General features: G+C 42.7%; 2 protein-coding genes and 1 long non-coding RNA gene across 3 annotated transcripts in view; 1 reads left to right on the forward strand and 2 right to left on the reverse strand.

Annotated features, from left to right (window-relative positions):
* Positions 1 to 3,179: 3,179 nt before the first annotated feature.
* Positions 3,180 to 22,777, reverse strand: part of LOC306915354 (alpha-tectorin-like) — an 80,654-nt gene continuing 61,056 nt past the window's right edge. The window contains exon 26 of the mRNA XM_079492670.1: positions 3,180 to 3,197. The gene's annotated coding sequence lies outside the window, so the exon portion shown is untranslated. The remainder of the gene's footprint in view (positions 3,198 to 22,777) is intronic.
* LOC306914917 overlaps positions 3,842 to 22,777 on the reverse strand; it is a 57,025-nt gene continuing 38,089 nt past the window's right edge. Inside the window, exons 3-4 of the long non-coding RNA XR_013788758.1 lie at positions 4,381 to 4,447; positions 3,842 to 3,957 (exon numbers count right to left, since the gene is read on the reverse strand). This is a non-coding gene — a long non-coding RNA (uncharacterized lncRNA). The remainder of the gene's footprint in view (positions 3,958 to 4,380; positions 4,448 to 22,777) is intronic.
* The window catches only part of ngfrb (nerve growth factor receptor b), a 30,073-nt gene continuing 18,250 nt past the window's right edge, over positions 10,955 to 22,777 (forward strand). Inside the window, exons 1-2 of the mRNA XM_079492151.1 lie at positions 10,955 to 11,173; positions 18,757 to 18,898. Of these exons, the coding sequence (XP_079348277.1) occupies positions 11,120 to 11,173; positions 18,757 to 18,898 (196 nt within the window). The 5' untranslated portion in view covers positions 10,955 to 11,119. The remainder of the gene's footprint in view (positions 11,174 to 18,756; positions 18,899 to 22,777) is intronic.

Consider the following 22,777-nt stretch of genomic DNA (forward strand, 5'->3'; position numbering starts at 1 on the left):
ACGCTTCGCGTTGTTTGAGCAGGACATCATGGTTACCACCTCTGGCTGGTAGTTTGACTTGTTCTATACCAATAAAGCGAAAAGTGGAGATGTCATGTTTAAGATCATTGAAATGAATGGCAACAGGATATTCACGGTCATTTCTTCGAATAGAGCTCTTATGTTCGCTCATTCTCTGTTTTAACTGTCTAGTAGTTTTCCCAATATATGCTAAACCACAAGGACATTTGATCATGTATACCACATGGGTTGAGACACAAGTTATAATGCTGTTAATCTTGAACTTCTTGCCAGTATGGGGGTGATTAAAAGAGGACGTCTTGTGTGTATTGCCACACTGGGCACAATGGCCACATGGATAATTGCCCTGTGGCAGAGCACTCAATAAGGTCTGTCTAAGTGAAACCTTAGGGGACTGAAAGTCAGAATGTACAAGTTGGTCTTTTAAATTTTTTCCTCGTTTAAAAGAAAACAAGGGAGGGTACTTAAATAATGCCAATAATTCAGGGTCAGAGGTTAAAATGTGCCAGTGCTTTTTGAACATAGCCTTTATCTCACGAGAGTGAGGAGAATATGTGGTGACACATGTTACCGAAAACTTTTTTTCTTTTCTCTTTGTTTTTGTCAACAGTTCTGTACGGGGCTTCTGTAGAGCCAATGTATATGCTTTCTCAACGTTTTCAATGGCATGCCCTCTTTGGGTAAACTTGACTTTCATCTCTGACGATTTGTCAATAAAATCCTCAGTGGAGGAACAAACACGTCTCAGTCTATAAAACTGACTAATGGGCAGGGACTTGATGAGAGCAGGGGGGTGATTGCTAGTGGCCAATAATAGAGTATTTCGATCAGTTTCTTTCTGATATAGGGTGGTCGACAGATTGCCATCATTTAACTTTATCCACATATCTAGAAAGTGTACCCGGGACTGACTACATTCCATAGTGAACTTTAGATTAGAGTCAAAACTATTTAATAATGTTACAAAGTGTTGGACTTCATCTGAATTACCTTTAAATACACAGAAAATGTCATCAATGTATCGATACCATTTAATAATGTTTTGTTGGTATATGTTCTTTGTAGAGTCATAAACACACTTTTCCTCAAAATGCCCCATAAACAGGTTAGCAAAATTAGGTGCAAAAATTGAACCCATAGATGTACCAGATACTTGCAAATAAAATTCATTGTCAAAACTAAAGTAGTTGTACTTCAAGACATATGAAGCTAAATCAATGATGAATTCATCAGGTGGTATAGCTGGGTGGTCTCGACTAGACAGATAATACTTTAGAGCTTCCAGACCAGCATCATGTGCTATGTTAGTATATAGGCTAGTGACGTCTAGGGTGAGTAACCAAATGTCCTCGGGTAAATCAGAAATGTTGGTAATAAAATCAGTAGAGTCCCTAATGTATGAAGGTAATTTGTGAACCAAGGGTTTAATAAAACAATCTACATATTCTGACAAAGGAGATAAAAGGGAATTTATCTGTGCCACAATTGGTCGTCCAGGTGGATCAATCATTGTTTTGTGAATCTTTGGAAGGGTGTAAAACACAGGTCGGACTGGATGTTTGTTATACAAAAAGTCAAATTCAGATTGTGAGATGAGACCATTGATTCTGGCATTCTCTAAAAAGATGAATATCTCACGTTGAAATGATACTGTGGGATCACGTTTTAACCTTTTATAGAACTTTTTATCTGCCAGTTGAGACAAAATCTCTAGTCGATATTTATGAGTATCCTGAACCACTAAACCACCGCCTTTATCTGCGGGTTTGAACACTAGGTCCTTATCATCAAGCAACTCCACAAGGGCTTTCTTCTCACTTTGGGACAGATTACTAGACACTCGAATAGGTTGATCATTAACTTTTAAAACATCCTGTTCTACGAGTCTACAAAAAGTATTAATAGAATGATTAGAAACATTCGGGCAAAATGTGCTCTTAGGTTTAAAATGATTCGCAGCCAAAGCTCCACTAGACGTGGGAGTTTGAGAAAAAATGTTTCAATTTGATTTGGCGAAAACATTTAAAAAGGTCTACCTTGAGGCCAAACGAGTTGACCCCACTAGAGTTTGATACAAAGGACAATCCTTTTGATAACACTGAAACTTGGTCATTCGACAGTTCCTTTGTTGATATATTTATTACCGTCTCTTGGAGTGACTGCGTGTCCAGGGACGGTGCCCTTTTCCTGGAGGCGCGCTTGCCCCGTCTGCATCTTTTTTTCTTGGGTGGTGGGCTGTCTTTCGTTGTCCTAAAAAAGGACGGGGTGGGATACTAGAGTCACTCTCTCTGTCCGTCGTGTGCATGATACTGGAATGTGGTCTGTACAGCAAGAGATTATTTTGAGAACATTCTGGTAAACATTACTTTGGGTGTGGCTCTATTAAGGGTATTAAGGTAATGTGCTACCACGCTCTGTGACTGGTTCTATACAATGAACAAGTTGTTTTGGCACACATTGGACATGGCAATTGTCACCACCTTGCCTTTGGTGTTGAGTGACTTGTGAACAATGAATGTTAACATTAAATCATTTTTAAAAGCCATTGAATATTCTTACAGGACACCGCAACATCCTGCGTTAATCTACACTTTCTACAGTAGTTTTTCTTTTTTTTTAAGAGTGTACAAATAGAAGCATTTTTTTTGCACAGTTCAATTAAAACGTGAAGTGTAAGGGACTGTTGGGAATGCATGCCCCTTCGTTATGCAACACACGTTACACCTGGTTGTACCCAATGTCAAGAGTATCCGTTGTACCAATTTGTCAGTATTAAGTACAGCTTGGAGGTCAGTCTATGATGTCAGCTTATTAAATCATCTGTTGGCTCTATTTTTGTGTGACACTGATATACGACACAGTATAAAACAGGGCTTAAGTGGATAGATTGAGCCTGTGCTGCATGGGCCCATGCAGAGTGGATGGTCCTGTGCTGTGAATGTTGTTTCCTCTGTACAGAGAGGACAGAGCAGTGTGTTATCACTGCTATAATGGAAACTGTTAGTGAGCTATCAGTGAGCTCCACGTGCTTCTCCCTTCACACAACACTATCTGGATTGAAACAGAGACATAGAAGACTGAAAGCAGGTCTATAACCTGTGTGTGTGTGTGTGTGTGTGTGTGTGTGTGTGTGTGTGTGTGTGTGCGTGCGTGCAAATGTGCGTGCGTGCGTGCAAACGTGCATGTGTGTGCGTGCAAACGTGCATGTGTGCTTGTGCACACATGTTGCTCGGTTTATATCTGTGTTTATCATATCAAAGTAGCAAAGTGGTTCTTAGCCACATGAAGCCTAGCGTCACTATTATGGGCGTGTCATAACAGGCGAACATTCTGCAAAAATAGCAAATCTATACTCTCACAACAGATCAAGGAAAGATGCATTGGGAGCTTGTAGATCAGAGATTTGGTGTTGAAGGAAAAAGGAAGGGGAGCCAAGTACAGACCCCTGGAGGACCCAGTATATTAGCCTGGCATTGGGCAGACACATAGGCCTACTGTACCATAGATTCACTGACGCCTCCTTGTCAGTGAATCCACGGTATGTGTCTGGCCAAACGCCAAAGCCAGGCTACCAGTATATAGGGTGGTTAAAGGATAGTTTTTGTATGTGTGCACCCTGGGGTTTTTCAACTTATGGCTCACTTATCATTTATGTAAACCAGTGATGTGACAAATACATCTGATAATGATTGTGGTTCTAAAAGTTCCAAAATTGTAAAAATAGACTATCAACAAGCGACAATTATGAAAGTGAATAACATTTATAATTTCAGTTCACACAGATTCCCTTAGATGTAACCCGCAAGGCACAAGAAAGAGGGGAAGGCCAAAGAACACCTTGCGCAGGGACCAGACATCAAGCAGTGTGGACTGACATGGAAACAGCTGGAAAAGAAGGCCCAGGATAGAGGACTCTGGCGGACTGTAGTCAACGGCCTGAAATGAAATGAAATGAAATCTATATTTACCCAGGGTATCTGGGCTAAGCTCAAGAACTTGTTTCCAGCCAGGCCCTGCTCATAGAACACATTTCATCGTAGTGGTTCAATGCCTTGTTCAAGGGCACTTCAGCGGTGGTAATTTTAACGTGTCGGACGGCTGATTCGAACTAGGAACCTTCCGGTATCAAGACCGCGCCGCTATCCGTTCGGCCACCGCTGCCGCTAGAAAAGGAGCGATAGGCGTAAAAGTAAGTAAGTCACACAGATTCGCAGAAAAGGTCGAGCAGGGAGTAAAAGCTATGAGAATTCAGAGAAAACTATATTTTCATCATGGTGTCTTAGTGTCTGTCAGCTACTACAAAATTGAGACAATTCCATCCTGACTCATGTTACGATTAATCCTTGGGGGCAAATTCACCTCAAACATGAGGCTTTGAAGCCAAATCCCACACTTCTGGCTGGGTCCATGAATGGAATGTGATAACCTGTAAGAGAAGATGAAAGTCTCTTTACAAAGTAGCAGGACAGAATCGGTGGCAGTTAAAAGGAAAATGAGGAGGCCCAATGTACAGAACAATCACTATCTTGAAACACAAGGGGTAAAAATTACAATGCTAATCAGCCATGAGAGAACAAGACAGCAGGGGGCAGCATTGTACTTTTCTTATTAGTAGCATTGTGGGAGATCCACCTGCTGGCTTCATGTCCTGTGTTTTTCTCCCCCCCTAGTGCCGAAAAATAAAACTTCTGGGAACTCGGATTACATGTCATGTAAAAAAGAAATGGTATTTACCGTATTTCTGATTATCATTGATTCTGATTCTCTGTCCCTCATTATTCCAATTAGTTCAGGACTGTTGATGACTTTCTGGGACATTGTGTTTTCCTTCATAAAACATGAAAACCATATAAAATACATATGTTTTTACTAAAGCTAAATGAACTGCAGACTTGTTCTAACGTTCTAATCTGTACTAACAAAAAAAAGTGTTTTGATTAAATGAAATGCCAATTCGCATGCTCATGCTTGGTCTTGCTCAATGAACCATCCTGCATCCTGGTGTGTGTGTGTGTGTGTGTGTGTGTGTGCGCGCGCGCGGGCGTGCGTGCGTGCGTGCATGAAAGTGTGAAAATGTGAAATCAATTTCTGTACAATATGTGTACACAAGTATACATATTTGTTTGAATCTCTGAGCATGCACAACAGTCTGAATACGTGTCTGTGTAGTATGATGGGGTTTCACTTGTGGTTGTGTGTTCATGTGTTTGCCCCATATCTGTCTACGCACCAGCATCAGGGTTGCCATGCCCGCTTATTATAAGTAACTTTGGGCTTGTTCTTCTGTAAAGTTACGGTACGTTAATATTGGTAGTTGCGGGTTGCATTTTTTGGGGGGCTTGTTTCTAAAGTGTAGTTGCTTATTTGGGCTTGCTTAAGTTCCTAATGTTATATAAATCAGCAGACCGCCATCTGAAAATATGTCGTGCCAGGAACCCCCGTACCAGATTTGTGTTGTTGTGTTTGAAAATAGCAGATCTACAATAGCAGATCGGCTAATAACTGATAAGCCCATATATATATGTGTGACCAGATTTGACTGAGAGCGTGCGACCGTGCAACCTCCAGCTTTTCACCAGAGGAGAAACTGAATTTATTTATTTTGATCCAAAATGGGTTAATAGCACAGGCAGCCTCTTCACATAATTAGAGCATGTCTGAAATATAAAAATATAAGAAGAGAAATACATGCTTAAACATGTAGCTAGGTGTAATAGAGACCACAGAAGTGAACCTTTCAAGCCTGTTTCCTCAACTCGCTGTTTTCTGCAAGACATTACTCTATAAGGCATTACTCTATTATACATTACTATATAAGCCATATCTCCAAAACTGGTGTGTTTTTGTAGAATGGTTGCTTATTTCTCTCTCAAAATCTGGCAACACTGCCCAGCATCCGTCTGTGCATAATGGCTTGCATTGAGCCTTGGGCTCATCAATGCCAACATGTCAAACTGAACTACGTCTGGCCACATCTGATCAATGCAAATGACTGTTCACCCCAAATAAGCCCCTTCATTGTCTGTCCTCGTTAGGGCAACACTACAAGTACTTGAAGTACAAAACAACACTTTTCTTCTCATTGATTCAGGGAAGAGAATCTTTTAAAACACACTCAAATGTGCATGTAAACTGATGTTCACACACACCCAGATGCAGACAGACAAGACAGACACACACAAACACGCAGCCACACATCCTTGGCTGCTGATATTCACATAAGAGATATGTATTGTTGTATAGCTCACACAAGAAATGAAAAGGAGGACTGGGTGAGCTGTTATTGGTGGGTAAATAATGTAACTATTGGTTCCAGAGAATGAATGAAAGACAGACGGACCAACCGACAGAGCATCCATTGCGCAGTAGGCCTAGCCTATATCCCTTATAGGTGTGAGAGGTGGTGACTGTGAAACTAAGCTAACTATAAGTGTGGCCCATTTAATGCCTAATCTAATTGATCTTTAAGCTAACAACAGGTTGCATCAGCTTAACCTACTTAACTTCTTCACTTTCTGTGGGCAGATTTGGAAATCAGACACTGCTTAGTAAGACAAAGTGGCAGTTAGCCGACCCGTGCACTCAGATCCACACACATACATGACAGAAATATAGACAAAGTGACTGGCAGAGGTGGACTGGTCACACACACACACACACACACACACACACACACACACACACACACACACACACACACACACACACACACACACACACACACACACACACACACACACACACACACACACACACACACACACACACACACACACACACACACACACACACACACACACACACGCACACACACACCATCTGTCATCATTGAATGAACAGGGAAACGGAGGTCCAGGAAACATCCACTGTCCCATCTCAGGTTCCAAACGATACAACACTCTGTTGCAGGTGGCCAGCCCTAAGGACAAAGTGTGTGTGCGTGTGTGTGTGTGTGTGTGTGTGTGTGTGTGTGTGTGTGTGTGTGTGTGTGTGTGTGCGCGTGCGCCGCGCAGTAAAGCAGGTCTACCTGCCTCTGTGCTGTATGTGTCTTGGTAGTATACTGTATTATAAATATTCTTGTTGGAGTGTAATTCCATGCAAGCATATTTTTATGACAGGCACACGTCTCTCAGTGCCAGTATTGTTTCTGCTATAACAGAAATCGAGCTAGGTTTCTATTCTTCTCCCTCAGTCTGAAGTGGAGACCACCTGTCAATCATGTGACATGGGCAGCAATAGACTAGTACCGCTGCAGGCAATGTGATCCAACATCTTCTAGCTAGCTTCCCATCTAATGTACTGTAATAGATGGAAGGGGCATCGTATGACTGGGAGAAGAAAGCCCTTAGATTACTCTGAGAGCACTCACAGCAATAACTGACCTGAGAGTGATATCGTGCTGTCTACAAGGAAAACTTTCAAACTACACAACTTGCATCCTCATCGTTCGGCCTGCCTGCACTCATCCTAGTGCTGGGCGAAATGGACGAAATCTAACATTACCATATATATATATATATCTTTTTTACCAAATACCTCGATAATACGGTTGTAACAATAATATCCATGTTCTTTTAAATTTCTCAAAAAGAAAGAAAAATAGCGAAAATATAACGCGTCATGATACAATGCACTGTTTTTGAGCATAATTGACAAATTGTATAATGCACAATATAGTATACAGTATAGCACTACTATAAACCCAATTAAAGTGGTGATAAGTAGTAAGAGAGTTATTAACATTGATTATTTTACAGTGAATGTGAGGACTATAATAGCCTACTGTATAGCCAATAGCCATATTACATATCAACCAATATGCTTCATGTAGATAATTGATATTGGTTTAATTGTACTGCGGTCCATTTTGTACAGTATCTTGGCAAACTGGGGGTCAGCCAGATGGTCACAGTCCCCCTATCTTCCTATGGGACCCACACATCTGTGAGCTGTCCATCAACCCCTCTCTCTCCTTCTGTCCATCCCTCGCTCCATCGACCAGCTATGTGTGCCCCATTTTCTGCCAAATGTTAAGTGAGGGGCAAAGGGTGGGATTATGACATGGGTTTTCAACAGATGGTCCGTGGACCACTGGTGGTCCGTGAAGGTATTGCATGTGGTCCCTGACCATGCATTTAGTAATGTAGGAAAGGGAAGATTTGTATTTTAATTTATTGTATTGACCACAAGTTGAGAAACAATGCAGTAAATGACATGGTGACATAATGAGTACCAGACGAAAAACAGTCTAAGTCCAAATTTCATTCTGACCCCTCCACGAAAAGGCCTCGTTGTCCTGAACCCTTATCTATCATTTATACATTATGGATCAATAGTGTGGACTTAGACTGTTTTTCGTCTGTGGCATTCTTGCTCGATCGATGTTGTCAGTTACTGGGAAGTCAGACGTCAAGAACTTCCACAGAAAAGGGAAGTGAGAATCTCATGGGAAAACTGTACCAGATTGCCTGGTTGAGTCACCATTATAAGGAAATGTGCCCATAATTAATTGCATGTGTCATGCTCGCTCATACATACAGTAAGTTACAATGAACAGCAACATGATTTTAATATGGAAGGTTAATTTTCCCCCCACACCACGCCCATATCCCCCGTCCCAACACAACAGTGGTCCCCAGGTTGATTCTCAGTCAGGGTGGTGGTCCCTGGTTCATAATCAGTTGAAAACCCCTGGATTATGATATACAAATAGATGTATACTGGCTCTGACCGACTCTTCTGATCTTCTGCTACATCATGATGAACCATCCACACTTCTTGGGTAATCTTGGACAGGTGTGCTTTCTGAACCCAAAGGAGAAGCAGCAATCAGTTTTTAAGCATCACATTATAACTGTTAAAACTCTCCCTTCTTTTAAAGCAAAGCTAATAAAATGAATATTTTAATTATATCTTATGTTCCTATTTTTCCGTTTCAGAAAGAAATTATGTTCCTTGTACTTTTGTACCTTTTGGCATTTGTATTCTTTCAGAACATAGGCCATTGATGAATTGTTTCCACCCTCGAACCGTCTTGGAGCAATCCTCTCCAGCTGTTTCCATATCAATCCCTTCTGAAATATACAACCGTGAGCCTAAAACAAGATCATATTGGACTTTGAGAAAATACGATTAATTCATAGTGCTCCAATGAGTGGTCAGTGAAGTCAGGAGACCTGGGAAAAGGTGAGGTTTCAGAGATGATTTGACATTTCAAAATGCATTTTAACCCCTTTTGGTGTTTTAAGCATTATTTTAAACTTTAGCTAGGCCTATTGAAGAATAGCAGATCTACAAGCTCATAGCGCGGCACAGTCGGCACCGAGTGCCGCACTACGAGCTGATAGATCTGCTATTTTTGAAAAACAGTGAAAATGTGGCGCAAATCTTTGACTATATATTCTTTCAGAGCAAACGTTTTAACTCAAATTTGCTTCTGGGTGGTCCGTCCCTGGAACAACATATTTTCAGATGGGGGTCCGCGGCCAAATACAGATAATTCTGGGGGTCCTTCCATCCATTCATCCATCTTCAACCGATTATCCGTAGTCTGTCTACGGGGTCTCCTCCCAGTGGGACGTGCCTTGAGGACCTCCCTAGTCATTACTTGTATTCGCAACCTAATTCTTTCGGTCATGACCCATACCATAGGTGCGAATAGGAACGAACATTGCTCGGTAGACAGAGAGGTCCTTGACATGAAAAAAGCTGAGCACCACTGACATAGAAACATAGGTTTTTCAGAAAACTGTCAGGATTCATGGTGCGTTCAGACGGGCAGATGAAACGATGCAAAAACGTGTTGTGAGTTGACTTGGAGCAGTTACAGTATACATCATTTCGTCTTTGCAACGTCACGTCACTGGCCTCCATTGACAATGAATGGTAGACTGCATTGTTTCATCTGCCCGTGTGAACACAACATTAGAAGCAATTTTTGTAGAATCGGCCTCAGGTTTAAATGGGTTAAATTTGGAAATTATTCAGTTATTTTCTGTTGGGTATAGGAAACTGTTGGTATTGTGTGCTGGCATCCTCAGGGTGTAAAACAAGGTCAGTTATACACCATGGGAGAGAGGATACCGGTAGCTATTCAACCTTTCAACGAACAGAAAGTAGACCGCAGACGCAGACTGGCTGATATCAGCCCCACTAGAAGTAAAGGGGCCAGACGGAGCTAAGGGCGAAGATTTATATTACACACTTAATGTATCTTGGCTGCAGTGGCTGAGACAGTGATGACACTGCATTGTAGGCTATCCCGCATGGAGAAGTTGTGGATAATTTTAGAAATCCGACTTTGGTCCTGCAAGTTAGGATGTTTTTTGTCTGACACATTGAGAAAACAGAAGCCCCATTTCCCTATAATCTCCCTCAGTCTATATCCAATATAGTGTCTCTAATGATAGAATAATTAAATAAACAAGCTATTGAACAGACCAGCAATGATGCTCATCTGAATCGGAAAGGGGAGCATGTGTCTTGTGTGTCACTCGATCTGTGTGTGTGTGTGTGTGTGTGTGTGTGTGTGTGTGTGTGTGTGTGTGTGTGTGTGTGTGTGTGTGTGTGTGTGTGTGTGTGTGTGTGTGTGTGTGTGCGTGTGTGCGTGTGTGTTATTATTAATCACGTTTGTGCGTGTTCTTCATGGGAGTGGGCGTGGAGGAGAGGAACTCGTTTCCTTAGCCCTGAGAGACGTTGAGAGGCAACGCGGTGTCATATATGAGACGAGTCCAGAGGAGAGCATCAACTCAGAGCTCCGTGCGTCCTTTTTCCTTTTTCGCTCCGCGCTCCGAGCAGAGCTGCTGTTGCGCGCACAAGTCAAGTCCAGTAGTCCAAATGCGTGAATCTCAGCGAGTCAGCGATCTGTTTTGAGAGAGGATATTATTCTCCTGTGACTCGAAAAACGGACAGAGCTATTTCAATCTCAGAGACACGCAGTTTTAAGAAGTTTTTAGTTGAAGGCTTTTACTTTGCCGGCGAAAAAGAGGGATACAAATATGCAGCGATGACAACTGAGTCTATTTGCCCTCGAAATAAATAAGTCCCGCAAATTCTCGTTATTTCGTCGGTTCGTTGGCCTCCTGGGAATAATTGGGAGATGCAAAAGAGAAACGGGATGAAGTCCCTTTTCATAACAGTGTTACTTGGAGCGGTGAGTAGGCTATCCTTCTGTGCAATTTTCTAAACACCTGACCTCTTTGAATATTTCTGATAGTTGTTTATGAAACTCGGGACGACCTATATAACGATTCCAGAGGTGCCGAGTACTTCCGAGCTACACCTGCGCCTTTGCGCGTTCAGCCAGCCAGAGCGGAGCAATATCCTGACCTGACAAACTGTGATTTTGCGAGAAAGTTTGAGGTGTTCAGTTCCATGGATTCCTTCGTGATTCGACGTTGGGGTGAAACTTTAAAAGAACCACACGCGCAACGAGAGTAGCGCCTAGTCTATATATATAAGCCAAATAGCCAATAAAGCAGAAATGATTACTGTTGTAAAACAAAATGTTTGACTGAGGAACTGTAACACCCGTTTGCACTTGTCTTAGCCACAGCACGGGTTTCATAATGCATATCCTGCCTATACTTACCTATGCAGCAGACAGAACGTTTCCATAGCTGCATATTGCTCAGTCCGCAGTAGTTCCACCCTTCATGTGAACCCACTGACAACGGTGAACGGGCAATAACAATGCCACAGTGGCCTACATGCAAGAGGTCAGACATATAGGCCTTGGTATATATGATTCTAAGTAATTCAACTAATAACAAATTACTATTACCATCACATTTGGTATACTTGAATGCAAATATTGTATATCTGATACCCTTTTTATTTCTTATTTTATCCAAATGTTGCAGGAACGTGCAACATGCTTCACATGCACACACATTCACATTTCTCACCCTGGGTACAGGTGTGAACGTCCACTCCAACCACAGTCTGATACTGTTGGCCACTGTGCAGTGCCTTGCTCAAGAGCACGTAAACAATGGGTTTTGAGGAGGTAGGGTTGATGCTCATGCACTTTGTTTAATCTTTAAGCCACCATTGCCTCTACGTGCCCTATGTAATTATATTTATAATTTATTTCACTATAGCCACAACTGGAGCCAAATGGAGCCTTACATTATGTTGCCTTACTGTCCTTACAGGTCCATTTTGTTCATACACTCAGAGTTAAAGTACAGTAACTGGGGATTTTTCAGTGTACAGTAGTTACAGGATCACAGGGAATCATAAATGGTGGTCATAGACCACCATTTAAAGCACATAATAAATAAATACACAAATAAGTAAATACATACACAAAAAAAGTTTAGAATCACTATACTGTACACATCAAGCAATGCATCACACAAGGCATGCATCCGATGCATCCGAGGACATGGGGTCACAGTCACACAAGAGAGCACAGAGCAGCAGAGATTTACTGTAATCATTATCATTGCGACTTTTCTTACACAATCCCATGTGGGCTGTATCTGGTCTGTCTTACGTTTGACAGCCTAGTCTGGGTCTTGGTTTTGGAACAGGCTGCATCACTGATACAGTTATATATGTGACAGCTGCACCCACTGATGGCTATGCAACCTCTGCTGCCTCAGCACTGAGCACATGCAATATTTATACAGCCCGAAACCCCCCCTTCTTTCTCATCCATGCACCTCTCACCCGCACGCGCGCGTGTACACACACACACACACACACACACACACACACGCACACACGCACACACACACACACCCCTTTCACACCCTCGTTTGGTCTCTTTCTCACTTTCTACAGTATCTCTTCTATCTATGCACCCCCCCCCCCTTCTACTTTATAGGGGACGATGAGTCAGCTTTAGGTTGGGATGCTCTTTATTCTACTGTCATTGTCACAAGCGTTCCCACAGCAGTTCAGGAGCCATTCCTGAACAGTAGTCTTTAAATGAAGCCCAGCTTTGGTGGTTGGCTGCGGCAGTAGAACTAGAATGAAGCCTAATGGCTTTAACAAGCGCTGACAGCCGAGGTCCAGAGGTTAAGTGCATCCAACTGAAAAATGACTGAGCACTAGTAAGATCATGTGAAACCTCACATCATGTGCCCACATGTAATTCAGAATGGTCTGTGTGTGTGTGTGTGTGTGTGTGTGTGTGTGTGTGTGTGTGTGTGTGTGTGTGTGTGTGTGTGTGTGTGTGTGTGTGTATATATATGTGTGTGTGTGTGTGTGTGTGTGTGTGTGTGTGTGTGTACGTGTGGGGCGGGGGGTGCTTGCACACAGTGTGCTAATGTGGTGTGTTGAGGCATGTGTGGGCTGTTGTGTGGACTGGTTTGTAGATGACATGATAGGCAATTAAGGCAAGATTTATTTGTACTAGTGCCTTGCCCGTTCAGGGCATGGCCGCTGTTCGGAATCGGTGGCCCTTCGGGACGGGGCGTTTGTGGAGAACTGCTCATCCAATTGACTTAACAGATTCCTGGAATGTATAGATAGTGTAGGAGCCATATGAGGCATGTTGTTATTTTGTGATTTGATGACGTCGCTGCAGGGCTTGGTCAAGGCCAAGGTTGCTGAGGTATTTAACCAGGTCCCTAATCAGGCGCAAGTGTTGCTGATGGGAGAGGCAGACTGTGTTTTGACTGTGTTCAGGAGGGCTGGTTGTACGTCGTCACTATTTATTTTGCCTTATTTATTTATGCATGCTAAAGTTTTGGACAATAGCTACAGAGAATAAAGCATTTTTATTAGTTTTTATTTTTATTTGAGCACGTCTAAACTTTTCCGTCCGTGGGCAACCAGTAGTGTGAAGTATAGGACTTGACACTACAGAACAGATTGATACCCATTTGAAGGTGCTTCACATACATTTGAAGCCAAAAACGGCTTTAAAGTCATAAAACCAATATAGTCACCAACATTATCCCCTTATGATCATCAGAGTACAAATAATCTTGGCACTCCCATCTAAAAAAACAATTACAAGAATGATAAGTCGAGCCGCAACTTGCGTGTCAAGCATCATTTTCCTACCACGCTGTGCATAATTGCTTGAATCAAATTACCTCCTTATTCATCGACATGCACAACAACTTCATGGGCATTATGGAGGCACTTTGTTTTGGGCTTCTTCAGCCTCCAACACGTCTCGATGCTGCTCCCACACCCCAAGCAAAGGAATCAATAAGCTGCAGACTATTATGCAAACGAAGAAAGTGAACTATGATGCCAAGGTATTGGGGAGTTATTTCAAAAGTATTTTAACTCTGAGAGTTCCAATACAGGTCCACATGGACCTGCAAAGGGTCCATTTGGTTACATTTGTACACTTGTAAAGTTAAATGACCCAAATGTGGTTACATTTGTACACATTTACACACTTTTGTACAACCGGATCCTGAGTTCATGGACTCCTGGGCTTCTGGGCGCGAGACTGCCTCAGGGCCCCAATGTGAAGTAGCACAGTGTGAATTAATACAGGAATGACCCTGGCTGGCAGCATATCCAGTCATTGCGGTGTGTTGTCTGTTTAGTAAGCTACTACTACTTTTCAACAACAACTAATGTGGTTAATGTGGTCTACTGATGTGACATCAGTATAATGGGTTTTGGAACAGACGACATGAGTCAAAAACACATTAATTAATTATTATTTCATCATGTGGCAAGGGAAATGTACTTGTCTCATCAGCATCAATGATTAAAGGGATCTAGGAAAGTTATGACAAACCACAAATAATAAAGACTTCTCCAGCCAAAAAAAATAAAGAATTTAAGTCTCAGGCATACTACTGTATGTGAGTAGGCCTACTGTAGGCCTACATGACACATGAAAGTGCTGCCATCAGTATTTTAAGAGTCAGATAAATCATTTTTGCATTACTGTTTGCAGGTTTTTTTGCGCTTGATCAGGGCTCCTCTGACAGAACCAGGGTAAAAAGCCCAGAGCTTTGAGACACCTCAGGTGCTTGCCTGTCGACACAAAGGCACAAACAGTCTGTTGCTGGGGTGGTGTGTGTCCTTCATAATCATTTTAGCTCTCTTCAAACAGCTGCTGTCATGCAGGAACTGGTGTGCTCCCTGTGCTGCGCTCAGCTGAATGCGCCACTTTCCGCAGGGCTGCAGTCCTGGGAGGAGCTAGTTCCATAACAGACGGAAAAGGCCCCTGTCAGGATGCTCTGGGACGTAGCACAGTATAAGGAATTCAGGACCTTCTCTGAGACTTTGAATTGTCTTAAGATGCCTTTCTTTGCCACAGTCTCTTTCTTTGCGCTTTCCAAGTTAGAACCTCAGAGCAATGTGATGCAAGACTTGTGCGATCTAGCCAACACCAACTCGGGACTTCTGAATCGCTGCCCTTCACACTCTCCTATCTAGCATAATGTCAGTGATGTGCCCACACTGAGGTACTTGAAACGTCTCAGTGCTCACCCTCACCACTGGCGTCCCTTTGATCAAGAGGGGGATGTAGGACTTCTACAGGACTTCTCCTGTAGGACATCTCCTCGGTTGTCCTGGCTCCACTGCAACAGGTCTGCCACCTCGCTCAGGTAGGCTCTCTCGTCGCTGTTTGAGTCAAGTTGCTTCTGACCACACAGTAGTGGGTTTACATGCAGTACAGCACACAACCCTCTGTGGCTGTGAGGGTTTTACACATGTGAGTGCCCAGTCTGCCCACCCAGACCACCTCAGTCCACTAGTTTGATATCTAGCCTGGTGGGGACTATGGTGTTAAAGGCAGGACTGAAGACTAAATGACAGGAACATAACATCCTTCCCTGTTGTCGAGGTGGGAGAGGGTCAATTTTAAGCTTTTGAGCTTATTCCAGTGTGCGGACCTTATTTTCTTTTCTATCATTTACCTTGGGCCGGCAACTGTCGTTTAGTTAGTGGATGTGTGTACTCTATTGTATTTTTCAGTTTTTTTTAGGTGGGAGAGGGTGACATGCAGAACCTGCGAGATATAGTCATCATCTGTTCTGTTGGGATGTAGGCAACCTGCGTTGGTGCAAGGTGCTGGGGAGAGAGGAGCAGATATAATTTGAATAGTTCAAAGAGCGCTCAATGTGTCGATCGGCTAGTTGAAGAATTTTTAAATGTTTTTCAAAATAGTAAAAAATAAGTTTAGGGATAAAAGGGGTATGAAAGGCACTGACGAAAATAGGGCCCATAATCTTTAACTAGCGTCTCAAAGCACTTCATGACCACTGAGGCCAGCGCTACAGGGCGGTAGTCCTCCAGGCCAACTGGGGATGCAGTTTTGGGCATGGGGGCAACAGTGGACTTCTTGAAGCATGTGGGGAGCACAAACTGGGCCAGAGATCAATATGGTGGTGAACACTGGCACCAGGAGATCAGCACAGGTCTTGATGACCCGTCCGGACTTGCCGGACGATTTCCTGATGCTCACCCCTATGCACATCACTGTGTTGAGGTGCTGGGTTGGAAAGTGACATACATAATAAGCCAACCTGCACACTCATCTGATCCAATGTAATGTATTGACAACATTTCAAGCCAAGGCTATTCATCGGGTCAAACCCGAAGAGCTGTAGATCAGCTATTAAAATCATTTCTGTGAACTCGCTGACGTCATTACCGGTGCTGCTATGTACATAGTCCAATTCAAGGCACTCAAGGCACCCTGCCGAGAAAGTTCTGCCTCCGCGCTCCAATACCTATTACTCACTTGGTAAGGTGTGTCTGCCAGAAAGTGAATGACAAGGAAAATAAACTGTATATATGAAGTGTATCATTGTCTCTAAGAAAGAGAATGACTAAGTAAAATAAACGGTACATATGAAGTGTATCATTGTCTGTTCATAGTCTCTTCATGTTGTAGTATTATCTACTGTACTGGACATTGATCAGCTAAAACAGCCAATGAATGGTATCACAACATATTATGTAAGATATTAGTTACTAGCATGGGGCATACTGATGTGAATAGTAATATTTCTTTAACACACACACACACACACACACACACACACACACACACACACACACACACACACACACACACACACACACACACACACACACACACACACACACACACACACACACACACACACACACACACACACATCCAAACCATGCACAGCATATACAGGTACATACACAAAGGCACACGCCAGTTGACAGCTGACTCAGAGTAGCCTGAGGGGAAACTTGCTGTGTTGTGGAAAGCCTCATCCTGTCAGCTGCATTCCAAACACACCTAAGTCCTGACGATTTATGTTGGACACACCTCCACTTCAGAAGCCCCTTTCCCCCATGGAACTGTGCCAAAGTTAAGATAGTTTATGAACATTTTCTGACACTCTCAGTACTGTTAAACAGCACTTAAAGTATTGAAAAACAAAAAAACGAATGGATGGCCACCCACGGGTACCATATTACAAATATGTTACACTATTTCTACACAAGAATTAACATTGGATTAACTACTTAATGGCAAAACCAAAATAGGGTCCTCATCAAATGAAATCTAAGCAAATAATTTAAATAAATGGGTCCTCTTCTCTGTATCTGGAAAAAACAAACCACACAAAAAAACATGAAACTATTTTGTACAGTACCTGATCTCACTGAGGAATGCACTGACCAACAGAACTCATAAATCGTGGCCTAAAAGGATCACTCTACACGTTTCTGATTCTGAAGTGAACAGAACACTGTTCAGGTTGCCAGTGATGGTTTTAAGGGTTTGCTTAGGAATTGTAACAGTCACATAATGCATATTTAATATCAAAAGACCATGAAAGGACTAGGATGTAGGAGAGGATATCTTTGGTGAGGCATAATGTTAATGTTTGTACAAGATCTCTGATCACACAAACCTGGTGTAACTTAGGTACATGCATGTTTACACAATGAGAAGTTGCGAACATACTATACATACCAAAACATTCTCCTGTCAGCTGCTAAGATATACTGTAGTACTCAGTATGTCAACTTTTTTAACACAAGACATAATTACAGTGCTTTGAACAGTGTGCTTGATGTTAGGTGTGAGTGAGTCTGTAGTTGTTTTGCCCTGGGTCTGCAGATGGAACTTTGCTAGCTAATATAATCTCTTATCATCGTATTGTAATGTATTTGTGCATGGTCCCTGAATAAATAAACATTACACTATAGGAGAGACAGGGATGTGATCTTAGTAGAGATTAATTATCAGGGATGTTGTGATATTTCACTATGCAGGAATACTCATCCATTTTCCCCATATAGAGGCAATGCACGTACTCTCATACCTAGAGTTACATGTATGTGGTACACCTACTGAGTGACAAAAAACTACTTTCTGGTCTTGACAGCCCATACATCCAAACAGAAACGTTTGTATGTATGGGCTGATTGTGAAACTCACCAACATTACAGCTGTACAGAAAGGTTGAATTATCCTCTTTCTATCTGCAATTTTTTTTTGTTTAATAAAGATCCAACAACTTTCTGTCAAGAAATTCCGTGCAGGTGATTATCTTTCTAAGAGTCAAAGTTTGGAAACGCTCATTTTCAATAACGCAGAATCCTGCTGCCTCCTACATTATGTGCAATTTAGAAACGGGTGGTACGCAGGACTGTTGAGTGATTTCCAGCAAGCACTTCCAAACTCCAATGCTGCTCAATGTTTTGCCACTCTAGATGAGGGGGGGGGGGGGGGGGGGGGTGCCGTGTCCCAGTGGAAAAGTGATGCATGTGCATATACTCTCTATTGACATATCTCTCTCTGTTGATCGGCAGGTTGGGGCTCTGGCTAATCAGGAGCAATGTGACTCAGGCCAGTACACCACTAACGGGGAATGCTGCCAGCAGTGTGCTCCTGGAGAGGGTGTCATCAAGCCATGCGGAGCCACACAGGCTGTCTGTGCCCCCTGCCTTGATAGTGAGTAACGCACGCACGCACGCACGCACGCACACACGCACGCACACACACACACACACACGTCATGGCTTCAATGACCATCTCATGATTTAATGTTGTGAATACTTTGGCACATGCAACTATTGGCACTTTTCAAATTATATGTGTTAAATGTATGTAGTTTTCGTACAAATAGCAAATACCCTGATGTACTTGTACTGTCTGTCTCTGAGAGTATGCATGGTTCATCAGCAGGATCGCACAAGTACTGGGAACTGTTTTTCCGAACTTGGTTCGCAGGAAGATTACAAGATTACGGCGAATTTTACGAGTGTGGAGTTACTGGTTTTGTTAGAGTTACAGCCTTGCCAAGTGTCGTCTGCATTATCATTTACAAAGGAATACATGTTCTCAGATTAGCCTACACAATAGAACGTGAATGTAGACTGGGTCAGAGGAAATACAATCTTCTGTAGAAAATGACAGGCACCAAAGCCAAAGAAATAGAATAGTATAGAACAGACACTTCCATTCACAGCATCCCTGTGCTTCCATAGCAAAAACAGAAGAGAAGGTAATCAATCCAGGGGGCTTCCGTGATGCGTTTGTGTGTTGCAGTGTGGTAGCTACTAGCCAGGTACCTACAGTATGTCTATAGCAAGTCGCAAGTAGTGTGGTTACCTATCTGAACTATTTTTGATCTGTGGTCTGAACTGATTCTGCTGGCTGTGTTGTCAGTGGTCCAATTTATCCAACATCAGTGTTGATAATGGACTAATTTCATCCCTAGGCCAGGGAAATAAGCCCTGGCCTAGTGATTCGCATACTTTAGGCCTAACTGCGTTCCATAACTAGTGGTCTCCACACGACCCTGTCCATGTAGGGAGAGAGAGGCGTGCTCGGTCTGAAAGACTGTCCGAGGACAGCAATGAAAAGAGGATATGAGAATGGGACCAATTCCAAATGTTGGTGCTTAAGAGGCCCTAAAAAGGAAAGAGGAAGCTATTTAGTATTAATGGGACAGGGCCGTATGGATATGTTACAATGATTAAGATCCTAAGCAGCGTGGATTTGGGATTTTGATTTCATAACAGGAAAACACAGAGTCTGATTTGCCGAGGAGCACTAAAAGCTTTTTCGACATCTCCCCGTGGGATGCACATCTCTGGCCAAAGTCGGGAATTTAAGAAAACACATCATCAAAAAAAAGTTTGTAACTTTATCTGACTGCATGTTAGACTTGAAAGGTCATAGGTCACGGTGAGAGAGCTAAGGCCAGGATTGTTTCAGGGTCTACTCCTACTCTATTCCAAGAGCTGTCTCCTCTGACTGCAATGAATCTCTTGGTTATGCATCCTCTACTGTAACCAGTAAGTGCACTGTAAAACCCTGAGGTTCATAGTGAGAAAAATTGACCCCAACGAGCCACTCTCAGAGTTAAATGAAAACTCAGCATTTTACAGCTGGAAGTCTTCCCCGGGTCAGTGCATTCAGTGAAGGATAACAGATGATGATTCCAACTTGGCCGTGAGAATAGCCCAGAAATTGCAGCAACATGATTTATCTGCCTTTTTATGGGGCCTCTAAAGAGTAAAGTATATTCATGTTAAGTTATTGAGGTCATGTGTTCCGTTACTATAATAAAAGCAAGGCTAAAAATATCTGATGTTTTACACTTTTAATGTTTTTCCCATATTCTACATTCAGCCCACAACTATTTTCATTGACAGAGTATCCCCTTTGATTATTGTGTTCTGGTGTAGCATAGAGGCATGAGCTGTTTACTTCCGAAATCATTTTCAATGCATTATTGAGACTTTTCTGCTCTCTGACATGAACAAACAGCGACTGTGTCATCAAAAGAAAGGAACATTTTTTATGAGAGCAGACCACACAAGTACTGCTGCAGTGACTCATGGAAAAAGGAATGATAGAAAGTAAGAGCAGAAAGAATGCAATGCATATCACGTAACGGCTCATCAGATAATGGCATAAGGCACTGATATTTCAAGCTCACACTAGAGATATCGATCATATCTACAATGCAGAACCGTAGTGCTGAGTTGTACAGAAAGAGTTGTGAGATAATGACATGTTTCCAACTGGAGAACTTTTATTTCAGACTTCATCACATCACAAAGTGTTTTTTTTTTTTTTTTTTGTAATTTGTTCCTCTGTCTGCTTTGGAGACTTTCTCATTTTGTTGTCCATCCATCATGGAGGAAACAGCACAAAGGGCATATTAACGTGTATTTTTGTAAGTCTTACCATTGCAATTCTGAGATAACAGCACTCCTGTCCTCAACACCTTAGATAAACAGCGTTTCTCTTTTTGGGTTGCAGATGCATTTGTTAAGTCTGTTAGGCCTACCGTTCCTCGATAAGCCCTCTCTCTTTCACCCCTCCATCCTCAGCCGCTCCCTACCATTTCATGCGTTTGTGTTATGTTATTTTAGGCACATTGCCTACGTCTGATAGTATCTGCTCTATCTATTGGCCGCCAAAAGTGCTCAAGCATCCATGTATGAGAGACAGACTGCGGTTTCCAGAGAACATTCAGGGTTCATTTAATGAGAATTGTTAACCGAGACCTGGCTGATCTGCTCTGAAAGAAGGCCAATGGAAACACGCAGAGGCGTTCTTGCGACGCAAAGAATGGATGGTCATGAAACGGAGCAAATGCAGCTGTGCGGTTGCAGGTCTGTGCGGTGGAGGAGAGCACATGCATGACAGCAAAACATGGCCCAGTCTCACATGCACACATTTGTCTGGCACACATACAGTACAAGTATCTCCGTTATAGCATGCAAACATCATATACATGTAGTAGCAGGTACACTAGCATTTACAAGGTACACTACCAGATATATATCACACAATAGCCACTCGTTTAGTCCAAATCCCACCTCCTCTCTTTGTCTCCTTCTCACATGCACGCGCCCACACATGGCATGCACACACAACAACACACCTTAAAGCTCTGAGGTTTCCAGAGCAGGCCAAGTCAGGAGGAGCCCTTTTATGGGAGTTGAAAACAAAGGGAAGGATTGAATGATAGACCGGGGGCTAAAGTACTGTATATACAGTATATTATGATATGCTGAGCCAGGCGAAGACAGTCTATACAGCCCCCCCCCCCACCCACCCCCCTGCCTCCTCTCTAGCCCTCAGCTGCAGGCCAGTGTTATTAATGTATTGACTTGCATTATTGATGCATGGCATTATGATAATGGCCCTGAGAGCACTCGTGGGGAGGAGGTGGGGGGGCTGTGTGTGTGTGTGTGTGTGTGTGTGTGTGTGTGTGTGTGTGTGTGTGGTGGAAGGAGTGGGTTGCAGGAGGAGATAATGGGTGAGGGGTTTAACATTGTAGCACTGGACACATGTCTAGAAGATATTCCACATCACGCACAACCACACACACGTGCACCAAAATGCATGTATGGCTGCATGCCCGTACACCAAGAAGTACCCAGACAAACTAAACTCCACTGTCCTGATTCATTTGAAACGGAGACTTACACAAGTCTGTCATTATCTCCATACCTCAAATGACTCTGCTTCCTCTTCAACCCGGTTCCTTTCTATCCATTCCTGTTTCCGTCTCTGTCTCTCTGGAAATCAGAAGAATTATTGGTTGTGCTTGATGGATAAGGCACTGCATGGACACATGAGAAGTTATTGGACACTGACTGAGCTCTGCAGTACACATGTGCACAAATGTGTGTGCACACTCCCACACACGCTGTAAACTTTGATAGGTGAATTGATCAAATATGATTCAAACAATTTATAAAACACAAGAGAGATTGATCTTTTCTTTTCAATCACTTTTGGAGGCAGAACTATTTATATAAAACCTCATAACAAACGTGCATGCAATGTGCTTTTTAGTAAAGATTA

This window comes from Electrona antarctica, assembly GCF_951216825.1.
Source record: "Electrona antarctica genome assembly, chromosome: 22".
NCBI classification, from domain to species: domain Eukaryota; kingdom Metazoa; phylum Chordata; class Actinopteri; order Myctophiformes; family Myctophidae; genus Electrona; species Electrona antarctica.